Raw genomic sequence first — 18,638 nt, forward strand, 5'->3', positions numbered from 1 at the left:
AAATAATAAATACACAATAACAAAAAATAAGTAATAATAATAATAATAATAATAATCAATATTTTTATATTTTTGATTATTTATTATTTACTTTTTATTTTTTTAATTTATTTTTTTTATAATTATTATCAATAATTTCCATTATTATATTAATAACCCTGGAAGCGCACTGCAACATTTGTTATATTTTTTTAAACAAATCTGTTAATATAGTTTAAAAGGATTTATTTTATTTTTTTTCTATTTTACTGCAAATGAATATCGGCTTGAAATATCGGCTATCGGCCTCCTTGACTACTAATAATCTGTATTGTTATCAGCCTTGGAAAAAAAAACATATCGGTCTATCACTAATAAATGACATGACACACAATAATGCTACAAACATGGATCAAAAAGCCAAAAAAGTGTGTCTGTTGAATAAATGCTATAAATAAAATGGATCGCTGCGTTTTTTCTGACAACAAATGAGGAATGCAATAAAACAAAATCATTTTGGTTAATGAATCATTTGTAAATCTGGTGGGCTGTGTTTTTAAATTTTCCCCAGTGAACACTAGAGGGCAGTAGGTATGTTACGGTGAAAACCCTGCTATACAGTATGTCATTAGTATAGCCTATACTAATGACACCCTACTTGCCTCGCTGCTGTATGCCAGAGATGTGATTAATGAGTGTTTTAAAAAAAAAAAAAAAAAGCCACCAAATGTCTTTGACCCAGTCTAATGTTGCAGCAGTTTCACCTTGACACCCGCTGTGGTGTTGTCACTGGCTTTCCAGGAGACGTTTTCTCACCTTAGTTTCACCGCATAATAAACCGCCACACAAAACTCTCACTTGCCACTTCTCCATCACTAATGTTCAGTTCCGGTGTAATCTTTTTACGAATCACAACTTTTCCTGTACAAATTTAGAGTTAAACCTTAGTGGTGTCAACCATAAAATGAATTATGTTTTTGGTGCAATGTGCTGATATGTAGCCAAGGGAATAATGTAAATTTCCTGACTGCCATTTTGACTTACCGAACATTTTGTAAGAGCAAATGAAGATTTTCTTTCTTTGCAGTATGTAAATAAGCTACAATATTTTTTTTTCATTTCCTCGTCTCCCTCATCAGGATGCACCCCTCAGAAGTGTGGGCGTGCTGTTGCGGACGGCGTGGTGACAAAGGAGGAAGCTCAAGTCCTCCGGAGGTGAATACTACCAAACAGAGAACAATCTGTCTGATTTTTACTTCTCAGTTGTTTTTATTTTTTTTGCCATTTACGTTCACTGTTTTGATGGGCCACGTAAATCACTTTTGTAACTTTTTGACGCAGGCTGGCTGATAGGGGACTTCAACTGGCTGGATCAGAGGGAGGAGTGAGTATATTGCCCAATAAAACTGGAGGAACTTTAATTATTGCACAGTCAGCATTTCTCTCGACTAATTTTTTTATGTTGCTCTCATGAATGATGTTCTTGGAACACATTTTGAAATTGCAATCACCTGCTTGGAAACACAATATGGTTTGCCCTAAGTATGGACCGTAGATGTTTTTAGGGGGGAGATGTTTTGCAACAATTTGTCTGAAAATTTTCAATGCTAAATGTTTGTTTTAACCTTATTAGGCCTCCATCTTGGACCTGCACTCAGGAGCATTGTCAATGGGGTCGCAATTCGTCAACATTTACAGGTGGGACACTGTTACAATCATAAGAAATTGTTCCTTTTTTCATGCATGGTTCTACTGGAATGTCTTGTGTAATATATAATGTAACATTTGCCAAAATATTATTTTCTTCAGTCGTCATCAATCTTGCTCTTATGCTATTTCCTTTGAGATTTCGTCTCCAGGGTCGTTACCCATACATACGTTTGCCATAAAGTGACCTGATTGTTATTGGAATCATCTGCCCCTGTCTTACATTCTTCCACCATGTATGTGCAACTACAAGTAGGAATGTCACCATAAGGGCAATATCGTGATATTAAAACTGCCACAATATCGTCGTCGTCATGTTCACATTATTTAAAAGGAACACGTGTTAAAAAAATAAGTCAGGTTGATTTCCATTTGTGGCATTGTAGCACCCTCTTGTGGCTAGTTTATTCGTGAAATTTAATTTTCATTAGGGATGTTTTGGCCTTTTGTGTTTAAAATCTATGCTAATTGCCAGGTGTAAGGGAACCTAATTTGCTTGTGAAGCGATGAATGTTTGCTTGCATTAGCAAGTAAGTGCCTCAATATTGTTACCAGAGATTGTAGGTGGTTGATATGCATTGCTGTTATCAGTACAAAAGCACAATCCATCCATCCATTTTCATGACCGCTTATTCCTCACAAGGGTCGCGGGGGGTGCTGGCGCCTATCTCAGCTGGCTCTGGGCAGTAGGCGGGGGACACCCTGGACTGGTTGCCAGCCAATCGCAGGCCACACAGAGACGAACAACCATCCACACTCACAAGCACACCTAGGGACAATTTGGAGCGCCCAATTAACCTGCCATGCATGTCTTTGGAATGTGGGAGGAGACCGGAGTACCCGGAGAAGACCCACGCGGGCACTGGGAGAACATGCAAACTCCACCCAGGAAGGCCGGAGCCTGGACTCGAACCGGAGTCCTCAGAACTGGGAGGCGGACGTGCGAATCACTCGACCACCAAAAGCACAATATTGTGCTTTTTTTTTTTTTTTAGTATGAGCTCTCCTTTTTACAATATTGTGATCTTTTTAAATATCGGCAACAATATTGTGATAATTATCGTATCGTAATCTTCATGTCGTGACAATATCGTATCATGATGTTTGGATATCGTTACATCCCTAGCTACAACCCCTTTAACTCATTTGCTCCTAATAACATGTAAATATGTTTTTGTTTTGTTTTTTAAATGTTTTAAGTGTCCCAAAGACGTATTTATACGTTTTTGTTTTTTTGTTTTGTTTGTTTTTTATGCTAGAGCATACAGAAGGCTTTGATGCAGCCTCTCAACTGCAAAATGATGAAACTTAGCTTTCCTCTAATGCTAATTGCTGCAAAACGGAAACGGATAGAAACATACTTTTTTTTTTTTTTTTTTCCTGATGAAAGAAGAGACTTGAATCTTTCTTTCATGCTTTTATAGCAATTGAACACAATATTCTGTGGGCCTTGCAAAATCAGCCAAAATTCAGTAAAACAGCCGGGAGCGAACGGGATTGTGAAATGTGAAAATGGCTGGGAGTGAATGAGTTAATTACTCTCACAGGTTCCTCCAATGACATTCAATATGCTAGGTGACTGATGTAGGTTTTAACCGTAATTGCGTTCCAACACCTCACGTTCACAGAAAAGGTTTCTCAGATAAAGCATTTGGACATGAATAATTGCGACATACTGAGCCGAGAAAACACCCGTCTCATGGCTGACCCACGCATGCTTGAATTTTACGTTCCCGCATCCTCTCCTCATTTACTTAACTGTGTTTGTGTCCCCCATTCTGAATGTGATCTCTTACTGGATGTGTGGGCATCTGGTAAACTGATTCCAGATATTTTGGGGAACAGATCCAGGATGTGTTCACAGAAGAGGATTTCCAACTTTACAGGTAAACAATTCTGCATCATTTTAAAGGGCAAGTCAACATCAATCATTTTGGGATAATATGTTATATGCAACCTCACTAGTCCACACATGAAATTCTGATTACATATTACGTTTGTGGAATAAGACTTATGCAGTAAAATCCAGCTGTTTTTATCCATCTTAGGGGGCGGCTATTTTGCCACCTGCTGTCAACTGAAGATGACATCAGTGTTGCTCACGGCTCAGGCGACGACCAATCACAGCTCACTTGTTTTCTGAAGATGAGCTGTGATTGGTTGCCTGAGACCTGACCAACTGTGATGTTATTTTCACTTAACAGTCAAATCTTGCTAGCAACTTGAAAACTGCAAACTTCACCTTGAAGTTAAAAAGACAATTTTTCCCCCTTCTTTCCATACTTGCTATTTATTTTGAATCCAATTGAAAATGGAAACAGGAACATGGATGATCATTCATTCAGTCCTCAATTAACGTTGACATAAATAAAACCGGCGTCAATAGTGTTTGTCATTGTCTAAGAAATTATTCATGTACATTTGAAACATGAAAGCCAGAAATATATTTATAATTATTTTTTAATTATAACAAAATAACAATTTTCACTGGAAAATAAAAATCCCAGTTACTTACAGGGGAAGTAACCCACCCCCCCCAAAAAAAATATTGACATAATTATTGGATTATTGTTCCATGCAGCCCCATTAGCCTAATATGGTATTTTTGTTTAATATTGTGTTAGTGTAAATGAGTTATGCAGCAAAATCCAGCTGTTTTTATCCATCTCAGGGGGCAGCCATTTTGCCACTTGCTGTCAATTGAAGATGACATCAGTGTTGCTCACGGCTCAGGCAATGACCAATCACAGCTCACCTGTTTTCTGAAGTTGAGGGAGAGAGAGAGAGAGAGAGAGAAAATTCTGGCTTCCATGTTTCAAATGTACGTGAATAATTTCTTAGACAAAGACAAACACTATTGACGCCTTTATGTCAACGTTAATTGAGGACTGAATGAATGATCATCCATGTTCCTGTTTCCATTTTCAATTGGATTCAAAATAAATAGCAAGTATGGAAAGAAGGGGAAAAAATGGTCTTTTTGACTTAAAGGTGAAGTTTGCAGTTTTCAAGTTGCTAGCAAGATTTGAATGTAGCCTCAAAAACTCAAAACTAAAATGAAAATGTTGGCGTTTTAGGACAGTGCTAAAAGTTAGCAGTGTGAGTCCTCATTGAGCCTTCCTTGCTAAACTGGAGTGTCCAAACTTTGACCGTGCTGCTTTATTTAACCTGTGTCCTATTCTTTTTATCTTTAGAGATATACGCAAGCGAATCCAAAGGATGATTGCCGAGACATTTGGTTTAGACCAAACACTGATGTACCTCACCAAGCCCACCTTCTTCTCCAGGATCAACTCTACAATCGCCAAGACCCAACATGACGAGTACTGGCACCCGCACATAGATAAGGTATGAAGGATTGATGGTCGAATGTGTACTTGATGTTGGGTCTGAGTTTCTTGAAATAGATGAAATGCAATTTTGGATGTTTATACTAAAGCAGCAATGGAGTTTATCTCCATAAACTGGCTAGTTTTAGTAATCCGTGTAAATGTGGATAAGACTTTTGATAACTTTTGGAAGGACTTTTTGCAGCCTTATACTGTATATGCCAACGATTTTGGCAGTCAATCAACGGAGAGCATTTTAGATGTACTTCATGACCACTTGAATCGTGTTGGAGAGGTCGTCCGCCCTCACCTGTAGTAAAACGGACTGTGTCTTATTTTTATATTTTTATGTTCTTCATGTGATTCTAATTTATTTCCCTTCGCAAGTAGCCTACTCATCGAAGCTGCAGAGGTTCAAACTGAGAATTCACTTCATTCCACATTATTTAAAATACATATGGCCGTCGTTAATCTTGATCTTGTGTCAAACATATTTTTCAGCTAGAAATACATACTTTTAGTTGTTTGTTTTAAACTAAGACAATTCTGGATTAATTCGTACGAGTCTTTAAGACTGATTAACGGCTATTGAGAAGTGTTCAGATGTTGTTTTTTTTTCATTTTATTTTTTTTATGAAGGCCACTTTAAGTAGGTTTGACTTTAATCAGTTCTGTGATGCAAGCTGCTTTGATTTTTTCAATTTTTAAAGCATACATGTTCAGAAAGGTGGATTGATGTGCTTTGTTTTTGTTGTATGTCTTTATAGATACTAGGACATGTTATATATGCAACACATGTCAGCTGCAGTATAGCTTGCAGAATATGCACTTATCAATGGTTGGAATTTCAGAAATTGTGTATCAATTTTTTTAAAATTTTCACTCAATATTTGGTCAAACTCCAAATTATACAACTTGTTTAGGGTGCCTAAACAATGTTCCACTGCTGTATGCTTGCATAATTAGAGCCTTTTGTCGCAGCAAATTAGATTTGGTATTGTCAATTTTTAATAACCTACAACATGATACTTTTGGAAGCAAAATGATATTGTATATTCCTCTTATAAAACTGAAACAGAGTGAGATTGTGTACATATTATAATTGCTATAATGTTTTTTTAATGGACGTTTCCTTTTGCATTGCCTTTTGGTATATTAGCAGTGCCGTATTGTTTTTGTGTGGCCATATAAATATTTGTCATCTCATTTACTCCCTACGCTCTGAGTCTCTGGACTCTGCAGACGTTTTGCGTGGTGGGGGTTTGTAATTGGCTAACCCCGCCCTCATTAAAATGTAAATGGAGTTTCAAATTTTTTGATAGCAAATTTCCTTCCCATCGCTCATACAGCAATTAACGTGTCATAGCACAAATTGGATTTTGCTAGAATTCAAAGCGCATTTTGTACTTAGTAGGGATTGGGGAAGTTGTTTGTTTACGCTAATTTGCATTAAGCTTGGGTTGATTTAACGACTGTTTTGTGTTACCATCTCCGACACTACATTAGTGTAGCAACAGAGCTAACGCCATACTCAATACATCAAAGAAATATAAACAATGAAAGGTTCTATCGTACATTAGATGTTCTTACATCACCCTAATATGCACAGTCTACTTCAATGTACAGTCCTTTCCATTTATCACAGTCCTCTTTATCAACAAAGCTCATGTTTGGTCAAAAGTTGTGTTTCTACCAAGCATTTTGTTTTTCATTATCAGAGATGTGAAGGACACCGACATAACAAACTTTACAACCTGTAGGGCCTGTTAGATTAATGTTGGCAGGAGTTCAGCAGCTCTTGCTACATCCTCCAATATATATTTTTTCATTTATTCCGCTCTTAACAGGTGTTTGGGTAAAGGTTTCTGGTTTAGTTTAGGTGTATGTGGTGTCTGGAAATTCCTGCGTGGGACGTTTTGTTGGCAAACAGTCTGATTTTGTTAAAGCGGCAAAGGTGTAGATGAGAACAGAAACATGATGAGTGCTTTCACCGCTGCCAATAATGGTCTCAGTCAGATAATATGCACAAGTGATAGGTCTAATGGTACCCAAAAAAAAAATAATAATAATCAGAAAATCAAAATATAGATAGTCTTTGGCTTTTTTTTTGAGTCAAAATGTGCTGTGTTATGAAACTTTCTGTGCTCTACCACAGGAAAAGGAAATAAATCATTTTTTTTAGCAATGTTGAAAATTCCTTTCACTTTTTTACAGGTCACCTATGGTTCATTTGACTACACATCCCTTCTGTACCTTTCTGACTATGGCTCAGACTTCACTGGAGGAAGATTTGTCTTCATGGATCAAAATGGCAATAGGACCGTAGAACCAAAGGCAGGTAAATATCAGCTAATCATAAAGAAAAAAACCTCAAGACAAAGCAATACTTGCCAATCTGTATTAACACCTGTAACCTCTAGCTTTGTCTACTTAAGCTCCTTAAAGCCACACTTGAGCCAAGTAATGCATGATAGAGGATATCGTCTCAGGCAGGATTACAATGATAATCAACTTCTGTTCAATAAGGGAAACTCAAGGTGATTATAGCCGACAATGCAGGTGCAATGTGAGTGTAATCTCTCCAAATGGGTCATCAGATGTATTGATTCATATGCTTTAGAGGTGCCGAAGATTAGGATTAATAAACTTGATTGCATGTCAGGGAAGGTGAGGCATAATAATTGTTTGGAGATTTTGGCACCGTGTATGCTCTCCAGTATTTACATGAACAGCATATGCAAATATGTCTGATTTCTATTGCATTGAATTGGCATAAGAATAGACTAACCAAAGAGTGCTTGATGTGATCTCAGCAGCATTTTTAAAGGCAGATACACAGTAGATCAAATGCAGTGCTTTTTTTTTTTGTCATTCCCAGTGTATGGGTATGTATGGACATGGTATGGTACGTATTTATACAAGTCAGTTAAAAGTCTGTATTTTAAGTTTGCTCGAGCATGGTATGACTTGCGACCCCTTACCCCGGGTTTTCACCGGTTGCGGTTGCGGTGCGGTTGCGGTGCGGTTGCGGTGCGGTCCGGCGACGCAAGCAATTAGATTCCATTCATTCGAATGGTGCAGTTTACACCGCTTGCGGGTGCGTTGCGTGTCGACTGCGGAAGGCCTGCGGCGTGCCGCAAGCCTTCCGCAAGGATAGACCTATTTTCTATTTTTGCCGGACGCCGCAGCGGTAGGCCTCCGGCAAATGGCAAGCTAGCACAAAACACATCGAGCGGGACAGGAAGACCGAGGCAGTTTCAAAATAAATTTCCGGTTACCTTTCAGAATAAAACACTCGCCAGCTCCTATTTCGCAAGCTTTCAGCAAAACGTGACGTGGGCGTCGCCGGGTCATGTGCTCATTCACGGTTTAGACACCAGCGAACATGGACGAGGAGAGGTTTATATTGGAGGTGGAAAACCACAAAATAATATATGACACGGCACATCCTTTTTATAAGGACTGTAATGTATTGTGAGTTTGATGTTCGCGATTGCTTGTTGTGCCCGTCTCGCTTGCCGTACTGAGCGGCAGCCGGACGGGGAAGACAGAAATAAAGAGTGGACCCGCACTGACCCGACTCTCGTTATTAATATACTTTACAAGGACAACCAAAAAAAGGATGCTGCATGGAATCTCATAGCAGAAGAGCACAGACATTCTGTATGTTTGTCGTTGTGAAATGCCACATGATCGCGCGCGCGCGGTCCCGCGAGACACGTTGGGAAGTGGGCGGCGACGGAGCTGCCGGACCGCAGCTGTGCGGAGCCGGTGTGGATTGACAAAAAAATTGACCCGTCCGGAGCACGCAGTCAAGACGCACCGCACCGCAACCGCATCCAGTGAAAACCCGGGGTTAGAATCGACTTCTATTTTTTTTTTTTTTTTTTTTTTTTTTTTTTTTTTTTTTTTTTTTAAAGAGCTCAGAATTGTTCATTCGGTAGTCTTACCGATTCAACGTCTTGTCATCATTGCTCTTTTTTTTTTTTTTTTTTTTTGTGTGTATGTGTGCGTGCGTTTGCGTGCGTGCAAATACGTATAAATTTATACTCATTCATTCACCTAAAACCTTATAAATATCCCATTACCCTTCGCCTTAACCAGGTACTTCAGAATCTTGCCAGAGTCGTGAGGTTTAAATGGTCAGGAGACCAGAGAAAAGGTCAGAAAAAAAAAGAAATAAAGAGAAAAGAAAGGTAAATCAAAGTGAAATCCAGCACCGACCAAACACTTCCTGCCTTCCCCATGATTACAAAATCAAAGTCTTACGCCAACCCCGGAAGCCTCTAAATTCCAGCAAATTTAGCGAGATCTCAAGAGCCCAGAGGAAAAACTAAAGAGAGGAAGGAGGGAAGGATCGATAAGGCAGAGTGAAATCCATAGAAGCCAGTACATCCAATCCATCAAGGTGAAGTCCAGCACCAACAAGACCCCTCCTGCGTGGTTACAAAACCAGAGTCTTATGCCAACCCCAGAAACCTCATACTTCTAATAAATTAAGATCTCAAGTGACCAGAGGAAAAACTAAAGAGAGGAAGGAGGGAAGGATAGATAAAGCAAAGTGAGAACCACAGACACCAGCACCAACTGATTCAAGGGGCTGTGGGAGGGAGAGGGTACTTCTGTTGAGTTTCAGTAGATGCTGGTGCGACGGATCTGGCATGCATAAGGACCACCACCAAAGAAAGAAGCCGTCAACCGCGGTCCAGCAAAGCGAGCACTCCCCCCCCCCCCCCTAGAATCGACTTCTTTGTTCTTCTCACAAGAATTTAATCTATTTTACCGCCATCTGTGTACGTTTTACTGTATTGTTATTTAAAATGTTTTACACATGTATTTATTTTTAAATACAAACGAAGTTGCATATTTAATGTAATGTTCAACTAACGTAAATTGGAACAGTAACAAGTCTGACACAGTCTGAATGAATCCCAATTATTTAATTATTATAGGGGATGTAGCGATAAGGGCAATATCGTGATATTGTGATATTAAAACTGCCACAATATCGCCGTCGCCATGTTCACAATATTTAAAAGGACCACATCTGTTGAAAAAAAGTCATGTTGAGTTCCATTTGTGCAGTTCTAGCACCCTCTAGTGGCTAGTTTATTAGTGCAATTTAATTTTCATTGATGTTTTGGCCTTCTATGTTTACAATCTATGCTAATTGTCAGATGAAGGGGAACCTAATTTGCTTGAGAAGCGATCAATGTGTGCTTGCATTAGCAAGTAAGTGCCTCAGTATTGTTATTAGAGATTGTAGGTGGTTTATATGCATTGCTGTTATATACAAAAGCACAATGTTGTGCTTTTTTTTTTTTTTTAGTTTGAGCTCTTTTTTTAATTTTATTTATTTATTTTATTTTAATTTTATTTTTTTACAATACTGTGATCTTTTTTAAATATCGCCAACCCCCCACAATATTGTGATAATTATCGTATCGTGACCTTCATATCGTGATAATATCGTATCATGATGTTTGGATATCGTTACATCCCTATTAATAACTAATATTTATTTCTTAATTAGCAGTGTCAGGTGATTAAAATTGTTTATCATAATTAATTGCATGACTTCAATAGTTAACTCTTGTTTTTCTAAGTTTTATACTCAACATAAATGTGGAAAAAAATGTTAAGCTAATAGAAATATGGACGCATCTTTTAGTCATTGATACAGTAATTTCATAATTAATACAATTTAACTAAAATTGAAAAGATGTACTGTACTGTAAAAAACGAGTAATATTGATATGTGTTTCATTATTGACTTGTGTTTCTGCCACTCGATGGTATATTTACATTTTTAAGACGTTGGTGACAGCTCAGTGCATTTTTCTTTTCATATTAAGAGCTATCTAATCTTTAACATGAAGTAACTCCTGAAATTCTGCACATTTTTAAAATTATAAAATACAACTTAACCCCAGTCTGCACAAATATATGCATTATTATGCTAAATTTTGACGTGGACGTGTCTGCTGTGTTGCGAATGGAATTCCCCCAGTACAAGCTTTCCAAGTAAGGGGCGGTCATTAATTGCGCCTTTAAAAAAAAAATGGTGGAGTTAAAGGAACTTTAATTAACTCAAAATTACCGCACTAATTTTGACACCCCTAGTCTTAATATATTCAACTTCAATTTAATGTAATCCTTGTATTTCCTCTTGTTAAAATGTTTTTGTTGTTTTTTTAAATACAGTTTCATGATGTGAGTAATAACCATACTCAGACTGTTTGTCTCAGTATTTATATATTTTTTTTTAAAGTTATGTGTGACAGACACACTCCTCAAAGATAATCCTCCGTTTCTAAAGAGGGCTGCCTGCCACCCCCTTGAGCAGGTTCTCCAAAATATCACGTTGTAGTAGCACACCAGCAATTGTACCCATATCAACACAGAGTGTTTTTATTTCTTCTTGACATTTGAAAGCTTTACTAGTCGTTATCTTTGGAAGGAAAATGTGCGCTGCTTTTCTATCAGGTAATCATCATAAGAGGAAGAATAATAGCTTTGCCATTCATCTCTTGAGGTGGTCTTCATTCTCAATAAACCCAAATTCCAGTTCACCTGGTTTTACGTTTGATTGAGTGGCCGACTGGACTTAAAAAGGTATCCTTCATGTGTTCAAGATCAGAAGCAGGAGTTGTGCACATCTTTGCCTGCAGGTCAAGTGCATCGTGAGTGAAATGTGCAAGTGTTGTATGCAATATAATCAGATATTGGCTCAGCAATGGTGTATGTTGGTGCACTTATTCCTATTTGAAGTTTTGCACATTTTTGATTTTCAGTTTGAGAACACTTGGCCGTAAAATACAAAAAAATATTCTTTAGAAAGAAAACATTTTTTGAGATTGCAGAAGACATTTTGTTGACAATGTCCTAAATTGCTGTAGGGAAGGATGATGATGGCATGCCTGTTGATTGTCTCCTAAGACAGCTGTGTGTGAATAGTGTCGTAAGCTTGCATCAGTGAAGCGAGAACATTAATAAAGAAGTAGGACGCACGGATCCCAAACCTTGTAATGGTTCACACAAAAAAATAAGATGACACCTGTCTTTTTAAAGTCCACTTTAAAAGAGATAAAGAACCCATTTGGAATCCTAATCTGACCGAACTGTCAAAGAATCCAATCCATGAGGATTGACACTTTTATTTAGAGATGTGATAAAACACAACACACACTAAGGACCTTCAGGATGGGGGTTATGGGTGACTGGACACATGCCCCTTGTGTCTTGATGCTTAAAATGCTCCTTTGCTACATTTTTTTTTTCTTTCAGCACATGCATGTGAAAGTTTTAGAGCATTACAGTCAACCCTCACGGATTTTTTTTATTATTTTTTTTTTTTATCAATATTATTTTAAATATATTTTGGGGGTGGTATGTATTTTTCCATGACTGTTTCCCCCTTTTTTCGTGGAAAATATTATGGATTGTTAATAAGCATTTTTTTGAAGATTTTTTGGGGTTTATATATAAATGTATAATGTGCCAATTGGTATTTGTTCTCATCAATTGCCTGCAATCTACTGTAAGGTTTTTGAGAGTCTTTGTAGCTTATTTGCAGCGTAAAAGAAAACTGAATCTGTTTATAATATCCCTGTTCATTGTCTTAAACGCCGGCCTCACTATTTCCATAAAAGGAGCTCTCGATTTGCTTACACGACTCACTCACTAGGAAGCTATAAATTTGCTTTGAATGGCCACAAATAGGCATCTTGTACATGTTATATTTATATTATTATTATTATTATTATTATTATTATTATTAAGCTGCATGTGTCTGCTTTTAACTTGCAGCATGCATTGTGGTTGACTTTGCGGGGGGTTGATTTGAATGGGCGATTATTTCCTTGAGATAATCATGTCTCTTTGCGATGACTCATCTAAATACAATGAAAACTCTAGGAAAAATCAAGCTTGCGGAGGAAGCAAAAGTAAAGACACTAATGATGACATCGTGTTCAAGCTGAGGAGCATTTGGGGGAGGAGTTGGGCTTTTAGAGAAATTTCCCGAATGGGGTAAGGGCTGGGAGGAAATGACCTGAATGAATCACTGTCCATTGCCTTTGTGTTAGGGGTGTTCTATACCACTATTTTTCAGACCGTTACTAGTAGGAGTAGCCACTAGTAATTTTGACACTCCTCAAGGGTCGCAGGGGTGCTGGAGCCTATCCCAGCTGGCTTTGGGCAGCACACCCTGGACTGGTTGCCAGCCAATCGCAGGGCACTCAGAGACGAACACGCATCCACACTCACAAGCACACCTAGGGACGATTCGGAGCGCCCAATTAAACTGCCATGCATGTCTTTGGAATGTGGGAGGAGACCGGAGAACCCGGAGAAGACCCACGCAGGCACGGGTAGAACATGCAAACTCCACCCAGGAAGGCCGGAGCCTGGACTCGAACCCGAGTCCTCAGAACTGGGAGGCGGACATGCTAACCAGTCATTCACCGTACTGTCCCCAATATAACGTTTTTTTTTCTCCTTAAAATTGCCTGAAATTAATGGCAATTTTGTATTCTTCTAATTTGTAATTCCTGATCGTACAGTAAGTAGTAAAACAGATGCAAGAGGGCAGCCGATACAGGTATCTATTTTGAAAATGCTTATCGGTTTTAGTTTGTTTTTATTTTTTATTTATTTACGAATGTCCGCTACCACTTTTTTTCAGACTGATACCAGTTGAGTAACTCTTGAGTAGTCACCGATATCAAGTAACAATACCACTAGTACTTTTGATGCATAAAATTTTCCCCCAAAAAAACAATAACAGATGAAGAAAGACCTTTAGGATATATAGCATTTTCTGTAAAATTGCATTAAATTAATAGAAATGTTCTAATTTTTATTTCCAGATCGTAAAATGGCCATGAGATCGACTGTCATTGCGAATATTGATACCTTGAAATGAGACTAGGTATTGGCCCAATAAGATATCTGGCATCTGTATTCACCCATCCCCACTTTGTTCTTTTGTCTGTGTAAAACTTCTTGGTCAGTTGTTAGTTGATCAAGTATGAGTATGATGGACAACTCCTTCCCACCTAGTTTCTTGGCCAGGGTGCTACGAAAGTATATATATAGATTTTTTTAATCTTAATTAATCCTCTTTTTGGCCTCTTGCAGTCGCACCTGCATTTGGACCTGAGCCAAGATCAGTTTCACGTGATCTATTCACCAGTCTGTACCTCGCGTCGCACGTAATGAGGACATCTGGGATGTCTCCACGCCTTATAAAGATATCATCTGTCAGGTGCCAAGGTTTAAAACACGGGTACGTCCATGATGTATTGGACTTGGACTTCAGCTGGAAGATGTTTGTTATGGTCAGGCTCAATGCTTAGTTCAGATGTTAGGATTTAATGAAGGGTTGCGACCATGACATATGAATAAACTAACAACAAACAAATCAAATTGCCCCTTTTACAAGAAATTGTCCACACATGGGGATGCCAGATTACAACTATTAAGATCACAGTGTGAAAGAACTGGCCCCGAGAAAAATATCTAAACATAGAAGTTACTTGGGGCACCCTGGTGGGAGGAGAGATTGCATTGATTGCTTAATGTTTGTACACCATCTCCGTCTGTAGAAGAATGTCAACCAAAAGGCACCAATCACAACAGAGTAGCTTATTGATCGTTTAAATCACCCATCATGTCAATACGACTGATCAAAGGCCAGACACAAAGTACAGGTTAGATGAAATACCTTCAAGGAAAGCGGTTTTCTTCCCGCCAAGTCCTCAGCACCGTCTTATTTAGTTCCTATTGTAATTTATGCTCAAGATTAAAAAGGTAATTTTCTCACATCATAAAGTCTTCCACGCTTGCACGGATGTCTCAGGCCATATTTTCTTTCCTGCAGCAGAAAACTATTCTAGCTGATTGAAGGTGAACCCTACAAACTGGACTGAATGGCAGTCTGCAGCAAAATGATTGTGAATGGGACATTGGGTCTGAATTGATCCCATGTCATCTGAATGAAAGTCATCTTTGTGAACCACTACACTTCCAATGGCCCTGAACTAATATCCTTAGATAAATATTGTGGGACACTGAAGCAGCAAAGCCATTAAAGCCAAGATAAGCCATTAAAAACGCTTCGGGAATTAATTTCTTTTTGCTGAGTCATCTTTATGCCAAAGTGCAAGCACACCTGTCTTGTGGGATGGAGAATGTGAACATTTCTGGATTGTTTTCCCTAAAACATGCCTTTTAAATAATTTGCTTTTGTGATTAATCTGCACCTCATTAATGAGCCTATATGTAATACTACAGTAATCGGTATATTGACTGACTGTGGCAACAAACACAAAACAATGAGTCCCCTTTTGTTTCGTCTCTTGTTTACATGACACCATCATGCAGCATTTCAGAAGTCAAGTAGTTGTTTAGGTGCAAACCAATGAGACATATGTTATTAACTCATTTGCTCCCAATAACGTGTAAATACGTTTTTGTTTTTTGTTTTTTAAGTTTTAAGTGTCCCAAACACGTATTTATACGTTTGTTTGTTTTTAATGCTAAAATGTTAACCCTAAAACATGCCTTTTAAATAATTTGCTTTGACATCAGCTTCTGAGGTCTTAACAGCAACTCCCCACTCAGCTAGAAGCTAACAAGCTAACTCCCCTTTTCCACAAAACAAAACCTTCCCACCCGGAACTCTCCCTTCGTCCCAATGTTCCGTGGGTGAATTATGTTCCCATCACTACAAGTTATTCATATAACTCTAGCATAAAGAACATGCTAACAAGTTTACCAAACTATCAGTTTCACTCCAAATCACTAAATCCAATCTTCATCCTCGGTGTCACTTTTAAACAACTCCCCCAATGACATATTTATATGTTTTTTTTTTTGTTTTGTTGTTTTTTTGTTTTGTTTTTTTAACGCTAGAGCATACAGAAGGCTTTGATGCAGCCTCTCAACTGCAAAGAACAGTTGCAGGAATGGTAGTTGTTACACAAACGGCCATCAGGTGGCAGCAGAGCAAAGGAGATCAACCAGAGCCATGTAGAAAAAAAAGCTAAATTACTTACAAATTTGAATAGATTTGTGAAAACCGATAATGCTAATTGCTGCAAAACGGAAACAGATATAAACATACTTTTTCTTCCTGATGAAAGAATATACTTTAATTTTCTTTTGATAAATTCCATGCTTTTATAGCAATAGAACACAATATTCTGTGGGCCTTGCAAAATCAGTCAAAATCCAGTAAAACAGCCGGGAGTGAACGGGATTGTGAAATGTGAAAATGGCTGGGAGTGAATGAGTTAAATGTAACGATGGATTTGAGACATGACTTGTACAGTCGAGTTCTATTAGGCTCAAATGAGTTGCCCTACTTGCTGCAGTGTCTTGAAATATGATCGCTACACAAGATTCGAAAGTTTCACAACACTGAAGTATAGTGGCAGCTAAAGTTGAACAGTCAACAATTTCGAGTTCACCCAAAATGTCAAAAAGAACCAGTTTCTGGTTCACATAACACATACATATTTATACAATATTTCGAAGCTTCAAAAGTCCTTAAGGGAAGTTCAAAATAGCCGAGTATCAATGGGTCAATACAGATGAAAATATGCCTTAAATCTCTTGCATTACTGGCTCGACTTTCTGTTTGCAGCATTCTGAGAGATTTATTAGGTCTATTCCATATTCGACCTTTCACCTCAGAGGATCTTTTCATTATCAGTGTTTGTAATTGCAATTGATTGAATTTTTTTTTTCTTGTGTGGGCTATTCAAAATATAAACAGTGTTTTAAGTCATTGTTCACCTACAAAATGAGGACGCTGCCTCTGAGACTGTGTACCATAAATCAAAAGCTTGTAGGCTTAATCGATCCTTTTTCACACAGTAAGAAGCGGGTTTTATATGAACTCTAATAGAAGCAGTGGACTGACTTCATCGTTCATTTATTGGATGCAAGCCAATTCCCGCTTTGTTTCCTCATTATTCTTGGGCCAATCAAGCCGACATTTTGGGGACTTTTTGCCAGGGCCAACTGAATTTGTCATGGTAGTCTTTTTGAAAATTTATTCATTTATTTATTTATTTTTTAAATTTTGTTGTGAATAACCGCTTCCAAAAATTTACATACAGTGCCTTGCAAAAATAAAAAAACTTGATTTTTTATTTTTAAATATATCTATTTTAAATAAAAGCAGTCATATTAAAATTTACATACAGTGCCTTGCAAAAACAAATCTAGATTTTTTATTTTTAAATATCTGTATTTTAAATAAAAGCAGTCATGTTAAAATTTACCTACAGTGCCTTGCAAAAATAAAAAAATAGATTTTTTATTTTTAAATATAAGCAGTCATGTTAAAATTTACATACAGTGCCTTGCAAAAAAAATAGATTTTTCATTTTTAAATAATGTATTTTAAATAAAAGCAGTCATGTTAAAATTTACATACAGTGCCTTGCAAAAATAAAAATAAAAACTTTTTTTTTTCGTTTTTTTTGTAAAGAATCAACACTAAGTGGGAACGATTGTCAATTGGAACGAACTTAATACAGTGATTTAAGATTTTATTATACAAATAAAAACTGAAAAGTAAGACGTGCAAAATTGTTTACCCTTTTTTCTCTCAATTGGCTCTAGAAGTTTCCCGATAATTTCTGAATATATGTAGTCTCGTCTTGTATTTGTAAAATGAAATTAAAATGTAAATTTTGTTCCACTTTGCAGTTATCTTCCACTAGGTGTTGATTCTCTCTCTCCAAAAAAAAAAAAAAAAAAAAAAAAAAAAATTCTTTATGTTTGAAGCCTGAAATAAGTGACAAAAGTTCAAGGGGGTTAAAACTTTCGCAAGGCACTGTGTATACAAGGGAAAACTTTAAAATGGCTTTAAAATGCATACTTTGTGACACCCGTCCTGGAACTTTTGTGACATGCCTTGGAGACATATTAACATTATATAGCTGCACTTTATCACCAATCACAAAACTTCATCTACAGTGTATCAATTTGTCTGCATTCTTTTTCTAACATTATGAGCACCAACTGCCAACTCATATCTTCCTTTCCTAGTTGAGCAAAGTACCCTCTCCGCTCCACAATGCAGGAAATGAGAATTTTGACGCCGTCATAAAAACTTTGCGAGAGCCGGTCAGAGACTGTTGATAGGCCGCATGTGGAACATGAGCTGTTCTTTACCCAGGTGTATACTAGACCAGTGATTCTCAAACTTTTTACACCAAAAATACTTCCAAGTTACCACCATCATGATTCATGACCAGGGTTATTATAGTTTTGGAATTTTCATTTTAGTTAGTTTTTATTTCGTTTTGAGTTATGTTTTTTAAATGTAGTTATTTTGAATTAGTGTTTAGGGTGGTTCTGTTAGTTTTTGCTAGTTTTAGTTATTTAATAAATGCTTAGTTTTATTTAGTTTTAGTTAGTTTCAGTATTAGTTTTAGTTTTAAAAAATGTATATTACTTATGCGCAATATTTAAAAAACACCATGGGAGCGATATCATCTGAAGGTGGTTTTTTTTATTCGCTACTGCTAGATGACATCACTTCTGTATGGTACACTTTCAAACGTCCTTATTGCGCTTAAATATCAAAATAAAGCTACTTAAAAA

The 18,638-nt window shown here is 37.4% G+C and overlaps 1 protein-coding gene across 3 annotated transcripts in view; it reads left to right on the forward strand.

Annotated features, from left to right (window-relative positions):
- Positions 1-18,638, forward strand: part of ogfod3 (2-oxoglutarate and iron dependent oxygenase domain containing 3) — a 29,723-nt gene that overhangs the window by 6,271 nt on the left and 4,814 nt on the right. Inside the window, exons 3-9 of one of the 3 annotated variants that reach the window (XM_077502001.1) lie at positions 1,119-1,194; positions 1,321-1,363; positions 1,613-1,677; positions 3,516-3,572; positions 4,881-5,034; positions 7,230-7,353; positions 14,157-14,304. In XM_077502001.1, coding sequence (XP_077358127.1) covers positions 1,119-1,194; positions 1,321-1,363; positions 1,613-1,677; positions 3,516-3,572; positions 4,881-5,034; positions 7,230-7,353; positions 14,157-14,304 — 667 coding nt within the window. The remainder of the gene's footprint in view (positions 1-1,118; positions 1,195-1,320; positions 1,364-1,612; positions 1,678-3,515; positions 3,573-4,880; positions 5,035-7,229; positions 7,354-14,156; positions 14,305-18,638) is intronic. The other 2 variants (XM_077502003.1, XM_077502002.1) reach the window with 2 other exon arrangements.

The sequence above is a fragment of the Festucalex cinctus genome, chromosome 17, assembly GCF_051991245.1.
Source record: "Festucalex cinctus isolate MCC-2025b chromosome 17, RoL_Fcin_1.0, whole genome shotgun sequence".
Lineage (NCBI taxonomy): Eukaryota > Metazoa > Chordata > Actinopteri > Syngnathiformes > Syngnathidae > Festucalex > Festucalex cinctus.